This window comes from Corapipo altera, unplaced genomic scaffold, assembly GCF_003945725.1.
Source record: "Corapipo altera isolate COAL_440 unplaced genomic scaffold, ASM394572v1 171, whole genome shotgun sequence".
Classification (NCBI taxonomy): domain Eukaryota; kingdom Metazoa; phylum Chordata; class Aves; order Passeriformes; family Pipridae; genus Corapipo; species Corapipo altera.
Window position 1 is genome coordinate 378840 of NW_020884972.1, and position 8910 is coordinate 387749.

An 8910-nucleotide genomic window follows, 5' to 3' on the forward strand; every position below is an offset into this window, starting at 1 on the left:
CCCTTGGATATCCAGATCCTGCCCTTGGATGTGTCTGACTTTGGTTTTCTTGCAGGTCCCCACAAGATAAAATTCATTCCAGCCATGGTGGGGCCAATCCTGGAGGTCACCCTGGTGCCAGAGCCTGAGCTCAGGAAAGCAACAATTCCCATCTTCTTTGACATGATGCAGTGTGAGTTCAACTTCAGTGGGAACAGGAACTTCCACATGGTAAGGGAACACCATAAATGTACAATATCTGTACGTGTGCAATGCAAGAAAATATAATATATGCAATAAAATACAGTATAGGTGCAATATAATACATGTATGTACAATATAATACATATCTAACACATCTAAATTAGGAAGCAATTTGGGGACCTTTAAACAGTAGGTTAAAAAATAATGTCTGTTTATTCACCTTTATAATAACAATATAAATTCCCCCCAAGACAGATTTTGGGCTGTAAATATAAATTACTATAGAGAAAATTGCTGGACAGGCAAGTGTGAGGATTTTGGGGTTGCTTAAATACTGATTAATCCCTCAGTAACTCACAACACACACCACATTTTGGAATGATTCTGGAAGGGAGAACAGGGATATAGAGGCAGACAGGGTTTGCTTGAGGTTCCACAGGTAAAAGGAAGAGCAGGAAGCAGGATCTGGATCCCTGATTTCCAGCCCTTTTGGATAATTTCTCCAAAAGTTGCCTTTTATTGCTGCTGGGAAGCACCAGCAAGTAAGGAAGGAATAGGAGCTTCATTTTTGCCCTGAGGTTGAGTTTTCACTGCAGTTTTTAAGGATTTACTCTTCCAGCTTTCTCCTGGGAATACCAGCCATTCCCATCTCACCTGGCAGGTGGGAACACTGCAGACAATGGGGTATTTATTTATTTATTCCATTGTGGGACTTATTTTATTTTATATATTTTATATATTTTCCCAGTGCTATTTATACATATATTTATATATTATGTATATATTATATATATATGATATATATAGATACATGATATATATCTATGTATATTAATATACATAGATATTAAAAAATGTATGAAATATGTATTTCTATACTGGGAATAGTTAAGAGTGAGACTGTTTCCTTGCCCTGCACATCACAGGGTGTAGATGATCCCCCAGGACTTGGTTCTGGCCCCATGAGAAGTTGGTTTAATTAGGAACACCAGTGTTTGTGATGGTGGTGGCACTTTGGTTTTTCTGGAAGTGAGAGCACTTCAGAGCCACTCATCCCCCAAAAGTAGGAATAAATACCCCAATTTTTACTAACTGAGCAGCTTTCACTTCTTCATTTACTTGGAATCGAGTGGTGGTGGCATTTTGGTTCCTTTGGGGTGAGTTCTGTGAGCTGGAAACTTCTCCATCCTGCAGAACTGATCTGCTGATGGATGGAGAGAAGGGGGAGTGTTACACCAGAGCATGACTTTGTAGGATGAGAGAGGGAGGACTTGTATGTCCTTGCTCCACTCTTGTAATTTTGGCCTCTTACCCTTTTTTATTCTGCTCCAGCAATGGAAGGATCCTCTCCCTTGGGCTGTAAAACCAGTGTGTGATGGTGAGGTGGGGTCAGAAACACCAGCCAGGAGCGTTCCTGGTGCTCAGCTCACACTCCTGAGAGCTGCTCCCTATTTAATTGGGGTTTTTTTTTTTGCCTTTTCAGTTTGAAAACGAGCTGATCACCAAGCTGGACCAGGAGGTGGAGGGTGGCCGAGGGGATGAGCAGTACAAGATCCTGCTGGAGAAACTGTAAGTTTTATGCAGGACATGGAGACCCTTTTTTTACAGTTTATTTGGCTGTTTTTCTAGTGCAAAGAAACCCTAATTCATTGCTCCACTGAGGTGGGAGGCAGTGCAGCTATTTTAGTGCCCAAAAACGAGGGGTTTATTCTACAGCAGCAACTTGCACAACTGCCCTAAACTGGGAGGTCAAAACTCACAGTCAGGTGCCAAAGTGGAAAAGCCTGAGAAGAGCAAGCTCAAAGTTAAATCAAAATCAGAGCTTTTAGCACCAAGAACCCATTTTTTTGCTCAACAAGTCATATTTTAACCTACCTGACCTGGGTCTCTCAGGGGTGGGTGTTCAGCGCTGACCCCAAAATTCAATTTAACACCACTCGGGACCATAACTGAGCTGTCCTGGGGTGTCCCTACAGGCTCCTGGAGCACTGTAGGAAGCACAAATACCTGGCTGCCCCCGGGGAGGTGTTTGCCCTGCTGGTCAGCAGCCTGCTGGAGAACCTGCTGGACTACAGGACCATCATGCACGACGAGAGCAAGGAGAACCGCATGAGCTGCACCGTCAATGTGCTGGTAGGGGGGAGGCTGGGCCTGCACTCCTCACCTGGCTTCTGGGCATCCTGAAGGAGTTGGGTTTGTCTGGGGGATCCTAAAGGAACTGGGTTTTGTTTGGGGGGATGATTTGAATTGGTTCTTTGGGCCAGTTCTGGTTAATGATGTGCCCAAATCAGGCTCTCGAGCTGTGAACGTAGGAAGGGGTGCAGTCCAGAATCGAGTCATGGGGCTGATCCTTGGCCAAATGATAACCTGGAGCCCTGAAACAGGCAGGAAAGATGCCTAGTGGATAGTTTGGGTCCCTGTTCCACTGCCAAGAGCTCTGGACAAGTCACTTTGTGTGATTTGCCCCTTTTCTGGAGGTGATGGTAACCCCACCTTGTATTAAAAGGATGGTTACAGGGATATGTGCACCTAACAGCAAAGATCTTTAATACATCTAAACCAGGGATATATGGATCTAAGCAGCCAAAATGGCACTAAACATCTTTAAAACATCTAAAACTGATGCTCAAGTTACTTGTCTAGGGATAATTATGCAAATCCCTGGTGCTTTACGTTGTGAGTTTGACTTTTTCTACTGTTGGCAGAACTTTTATAAGGAGAAGAAGCGAGAGGACATTTATATCAGGTGGGTTGTTTTCCCTCCATAATCCTGCCCAAAGCCTGGATTCCCTTGGTGTTCTGTGCATGGACACAGGATTTCTTCCCATCAAGGCACAGCAGCTTTTCCTTTCTCCAGGTACCTCTATAAACTCCGGGACCTGCACACAGACTGTGAGAACTTCACAGAGGCAGCTTATACCCTGCTGCTCCATGCAGAGCTGCTCCAGGTATCCCACTAAACCCAGTTTTAATTCCCACTGCCAGGATTTTGGGGCTCTAAACAAAGTACGAACAACTCAGAATAAACAATTATTTTTCCCCCCCCTTTTTTTTTCCTCAACATGACTTTGCATCACGAAGGTCATTAAGGAGCTCCGTGAATTTTTCCAGTTGCACAGCAGTGGAATGAATAAAATGAAACGTTATTAATATCAATTATTATTAATTATTGGGAGCTGGGAGAAAATGCCTCAGCTTATATCACTGCAAAGCTTCCTTTGCACTGATGATGACTTGCCTTGAATGCAGGCCTCTGAGAGCCACTAGAAGGATTAATTCATCTGAAAATGAGCAGTTTTTTTCCCTTTTCTCCCTCTGTGCAGTGGTCTGAGAAGCCCTGTGCCCCCCACCTCATGCAGAGGGACAGCTTCTACGTCTACTCCCAGCAGGAGCTCAAGGAAAAACTCTACCAAGAAATCATCTCCTTCTTCGACAGGGGCAAAGTGAGTGTCTGACCCTGCTCTGACAGCAAATCCTGCCTCCAAAATTTACTTTATTTACTCAGTGGTCAGTCCTTGGCTCAGTGGATGTCACTGGTTGAGGCTGGTGACAGGGGTAAGAGCAGATGTGATCCCACCCCAGGCTTTTGAAGCTTAGGCCTGGCTTAGTGCTGTGGCACGAGCAGGGCGTGTGTTTGTCCTGGTGATGCTGGAACCTTCTGTTCCCTTGTTGGTTGAGGAGCAGCTGGAAAATGAAGCCTGTTCAGGATACTGGGTGTGAGAGAAAACTGGAGGGGTTTTCCTCCTTTTCCTGGGGAATGTCTGTGAGGTTTTTGGCATTGTCTGCTGATCCTGACCCTGCGTGGCTGCACTTTGCTTCTCCCAGGGCTAAATGTCTCCTTAGGATGGATTTAAGGTGAAAGATGAGATTTGGGTTGGGTAGTGGGAAGGAATTGTTCCCTGTGAGGGGCTGGGATGGAATTCCCAGAGAAGCTGTGGCTGCCCCATCCCTGGAGGTTCCAAGGCCGGGGGTTGGAGCAACCTGGGGGTGGAATTAAATGATTTCTAAGATCCCTTCCAGCCCAAACCATCCCATGATTCTGTGATGAGACAAAACCAAGGAAACCTGTTGAAATGCTGCTGTAGGAAGAGACCACCTGGGCTTCTCTTCCCTGTTTAGACTTGTCCTTGCACCTCCCTGTGCCTGAGTTTTCCCTGTTGGGATTCCAGTGGAAACCTCGCTGTGTAAATGCTTTTCAGATCCACAAATGAGCAGCTCTCTGACTGTAACAATCACTGCCAAAAATGCACATCCCAGGGGCTGGGGGAGAGCTGGCAGGGCATGAAAGCACTGCCTGGCTGGAAATCAGCTGCAGTTCTGGTCACCTGTCTGAGCTCATGGATGCTTTTAACTGAGTCTTTTATGTTATTTGTGCTCTTCTTCCCCCTCTGCCTCCCTTCACCCTCCGTGGAGATGTGGGAAAAAGCCATCCAGCTGAGCAAGGAGTTGGCTGACATGTATGAAAACAAGGTCTTTGATTATGAGGGGCTTGGGAATCTCCTGGTAAGACTTTTTTTCCTCTTTTTTCAGCAGGCTGCTCGCTGCTTGAATTAATCTTGTTGGGCAGGATTAGCCTAAAATGCATTTATGTTAAAGACAAGTAAAGCAACATAACCCTGGACTGCTTAAATTAATGTTGTTGAGCAGCATAAGCCTAAAATACATTTATGTTAAAGACAAACCAACTGCTTAAATTAATATTGTTGAGCAGCATAAGCCTAAAATACATTTATGTTAAAGACAAACCAACTGTTTAAATTAATATTGTTGAGCAGCATAAGCCTAAAATACATTTATGTTAAAGACAAACCAACTGTTTAAATTAATATTGTTGAGCAGCATAAGTCTAAAATACATTTATGTTAAAGACAAACAAACCAACGTAACCCCCATGGCTTTGTACAGTTTTTAATATTAGAATAATGTTTTTATAGGGTTTTTTTAAGTAGGTTTTGACTTCCTAATTAGCAGGACAGTACCATGGGCAGATGTTTAGAATTCTTGCTGTTAATCAAGTAAAGCAACTTTTGCAAGGTGTATTTTCAGGCTCCCTAAATCTCATCACCTCGTTACTTCTGTGGTAAAACTGCTGTGTGAAAACACAGAACTACAGAATCCTCTTGGTTCTGAATTACATTTTTTAGTAATTAAAGGTGGAACCAGATGGTCTTTATGTTCTTTCACAGGAGGATCATCTGCCCAGTTTTATTTCTGCCAGTTCTCTGACATTTGTCACCATTTGTGCCTGCTCAGCTTCAGAATATATTTATATTTAATTGGCTTTCAGGCAGTTAAGGATTTCAAGTATCCTTCTGGAATCCTAAAAGCCATGGCATCGTTCTCAGCGTCTGCAAACCAGGAAATGAACTTGATTCTGGTCCAGACAAACCAAATATTTAATCAAGTAAATGGACAAGCAGCAGAGAGTGGATCCAAAAGGCAAATTGTAAAATGCATTCTGTCGGGGAGAGCTGCTGGGAGCTCCAGCCTGGCAGTGTCCAGAGAGAAAAAGTGGGGTGGGTTTTTTTATCTTCTAGAAAAAAAAAGAGTTACTTTTTTTATTTTCCAGAAAAAAAGAGCTACTTTTTTTTTTTTTTTTAATTATTTTCCAGGAAAAAAAGTTTGTCGGTTGTTTTTTTTTCCAGAAAAAAAAAACAACTAATTTTTTTCCCAGAAAAAAAAAGTTACTTTTTTTTTATTTTCCAGAAAAAAAGAGCTACTTTTTATGAGAATATCATGAAGGCAATGAGGCCTCAGCCAGAGTACTTTGCTGTTGGATACTATGGGCAGGGTTTCCCCTCTTTCCTCCGGGTAAGAATTCTTCAACACTCCCTTCCTGCAGTGCTGGGGACCCCAAAAATCCCAACTTTTGCACAGATACCAGGAGAATTCGATGACAAACTCCTTTTCCTTTGCATGTCACTGACACATCTAAGTCCCTCAAGTATTTCAGAGCATTTCAGTGTCTAAAAAGAGACAATTAAGAGATGAAATTATGTGTGTTCCTAATAATGTGTTGCAGTAGGGTTTGTCCTGACGTGGATTTAAACAGAATCTTCCTTTTGTATTGGTGCCCTCTGATGTGAGATTGTTGCTGTTAGGGAATGTTTAGCCTGGGAAGAGTTTATCCTGTAGCTTTTCAGCCTGGATCAGCCTGATTTTCAGGCGTGGATCATTCCAGTGCTCAGGCACATCAGTGAGAGTTTGTCCCACGCAGGGGAATTAAAGTGCAAAAGTGCTTCTTGTCTTGAGGCAGGTGCTGAGCATGTGCTGCAGCACATGAATGAGTCCCATGGGCATAGCAGAGAATATTCCTGGCTGTTACTGAAAATTCAGGAATATTTACGTTCTCAGGCTGGTGTTGTTTGAAGTTCTGACCTTCAGTGGAATCCAAGCTCAGTGAAAGAGGAGAGTGTTTAATTAGAGCTGAGTGATGGAATGGCATAGAAGGCTTTGGCCTCCAGGGCATGTTTTTGGGTCCTTCCCTTCCACAAAACACCACAACCAGGTGGACAGGCTGGAAAAATAACTGGCCACAGGCTGGTGTTTGGTCTGTTGAACAAAACTACCAGGGCTGGACATTTGGGTGATGGAGAGAAGGGAGTCAGGAATGGGCCAGGGAAAACTCCTGTCTGTGCACAGGGAGATCTCTCAGGTCACTCCCAGCACCAGTGGGCTCAGGGACCAGTTCCCTGCATTAAAGAACTTTCTGGCACGAGTGTTCTCTTGCTTAAAACCAGCCCCTGTGGGAGTTCTTGGGGTGCTGGAAAGCAGGGGCAGCTCAGTGACACCTGGATGTGTTTGTGAGGATATGAACACGATGGGATGGAGTTGAGGATGTCCCTGCTCATTGCAGGGGGGTTGGACTAGATGGCTTGTAAAGGATCCCTTCTAGTTCAAACTAAAGGATCCCTTCTAATTCCAACTGAAGGATCCCTTCTCATTCCAACTGAAGGATCCCTTCTGATTCAAACCGAAGGATCCCTTCTCATTCAGACTAAAGGATCCCTTCTCATTCAAACTAAAAGATCTCTTCTAGTTCAAACTAAAGGATCCCTTCTAATTCAGACTAAAGGATCCCTTCTAGTTCAAACCAAAGGATCCCTTCTAATTCAAACTAAAAGATCCCTTCTAGTTCAAACCAAAGGATCCCTTTTAATTCAAACTAAAGGATCCCTTCTATATCAAACTAAAGGATCCCTTCTAATTCATACTAAAGGATCCCTTCTAATTCAAACTAAAGGATCCCTTCTCATTCAGACTAAAGGATCCCTTCTCATTCAGACTAAAGGATCCCTTCTCATTCAAACTGAAGGATCCCTTCTAATTCAAACTAAAAGATCCCTTCTAGTTCAAACTAAAGGGTCCCTTCTAGTTCAAACTATTCTCTGATCCTGTGTGTATTTTGTAGGCAAACCTGAGGTTCCCTTTGCCAGGCCTTGCCTCCCCAGAGCTGCCGAGCTCTCACCCCAACCCATTCCTTCCCTCACCTCTTCTGTCTGTCGAGCTTAAAACCCATCCCTTCCCCTAGACCAGACCTCTGAGACTGCTCTGGGGGGGTTTGGCAGCTCGTTCTCATTCTCTTTTTTTCCTCTCCTCCCCCCAGAATAAAATCTTTATCTACCGTGGCAAGGAGTACGAGCGGAGGGAGGACTTCAACCTGAAGCTGCTGACCCAGTTCCCCAGTGCTGAGAAGATGACCAGCACTGCCCCTCCAGGGGAAGACATCAAAGCTTCTCCTAAACAGTGTATCTTTTGCTTCTGATGAGTTTTGGGCACGTTCAAGAGCTGCCTCTTTCCTGGAATAGGTCGCCAGCAATAATAAGCAAGGAGCTCGTTGCTCCGGGGGGGCTTGGAAGGCCCAAAAATAGGGATATCTGGAGTTGTAACAGGGAATTTCAACAGGCTGGAAGAAGAGGGGCAGCTTGGTGCTGTCAGGGTTAACCAAGCTGTTGTCTGGGTGAACCCAGAACAGGTTGCAGGTGTTGCCTAAAGAAAATGCAGGGAGGAAAAAAAAACTCTGAGGCAAGTTAGTTTGGGAGGTGAGATGAGAAGAGGATTTTAATTTGTGCCTCTGAGGCATAGGGATTACAGGACACACGCTCCTCCCCTGTCCAGATGGTACAATTTGTGATATTGTTTGTCCAGTGCCAGGTTTCATCCACCCACTGGCTTTTGCCCTGGACCTGGTGGTCCTACCCCTTGGGAATTGGGGCTGGGGGCTTTTTGAGACCCCTTCTTCATCATCTTCTTCGGGTTCACCCAGTTCCTGACTGTGCTCTTGCAGTTCAACCCAAGGTACAAGTGTTCTCTAAACTCTCTTAAAGAGAGACTAAACATTTTCCACTGGAATTCAGGAGATGAGATGGGAGCATGGAATGGGGTGATGGGGTGGGGGAATGTGTGTAGTTTCTGTGCTAAGGGTTAGTGAATAAGGGTTGCTGCTTCTAAAATCTATTTCTACTATATAACTACTTATAAAAATTATATAAATATTATATAAAAATATATAATATATAAATATATAAAATATATCATATATATAAATATATAAAATATATAATATATAAATATATTAAAATATATCATATATAAATATATAAAATATATAATATACAAATATATAAAAATATATCATATGTAAATATATAAAATATATATAAATATATAAAATATATCATATATAAATATATAAAAATATATCATATATAAATATATAAAAATATA

The 8910-nt window shown here is 43.1% G+C and overlaps 1 protein-coding gene across 1 annotated transcript in view; it reads left to right on the top strand.

The window, feature by feature from the left end:
* Window positions 1-8910, top strand: part of DOCK5 (dedicator of cytokinesis 5) — an 81418-nt gene that overhangs the window by 54682 nt on the left and 17826 nt on the right. The window contains exons 33-41 of the mRNA XM_027665178.1: window positions 56-210; window positions 1667-1752; window positions 2160-2316; window positions 2889-2929; window positions 3041-3131; window positions 3507-3626; window positions 4597-4686; window positions 5890-5994; window positions 7790-7931. Of these exons, the coding sequence (XP_027520979.1) occupies window positions 56-210; window positions 1667-1752; window positions 2160-2316; window positions 2889-2929; window positions 3041-3131; window positions 3507-3626; window positions 4597-4686; window positions 5890-5994; window positions 7790-7931 (987 nt within the window). The remainder of the gene's footprint in view (window positions 1-55; window positions 211-1666; window positions 1753-2159; window positions 2317-2888; window positions 2930-3040; window positions 3132-3506; window positions 3627-4596; window positions 4687-5889; window positions 5995-7789; window positions 7932-8910) is intronic.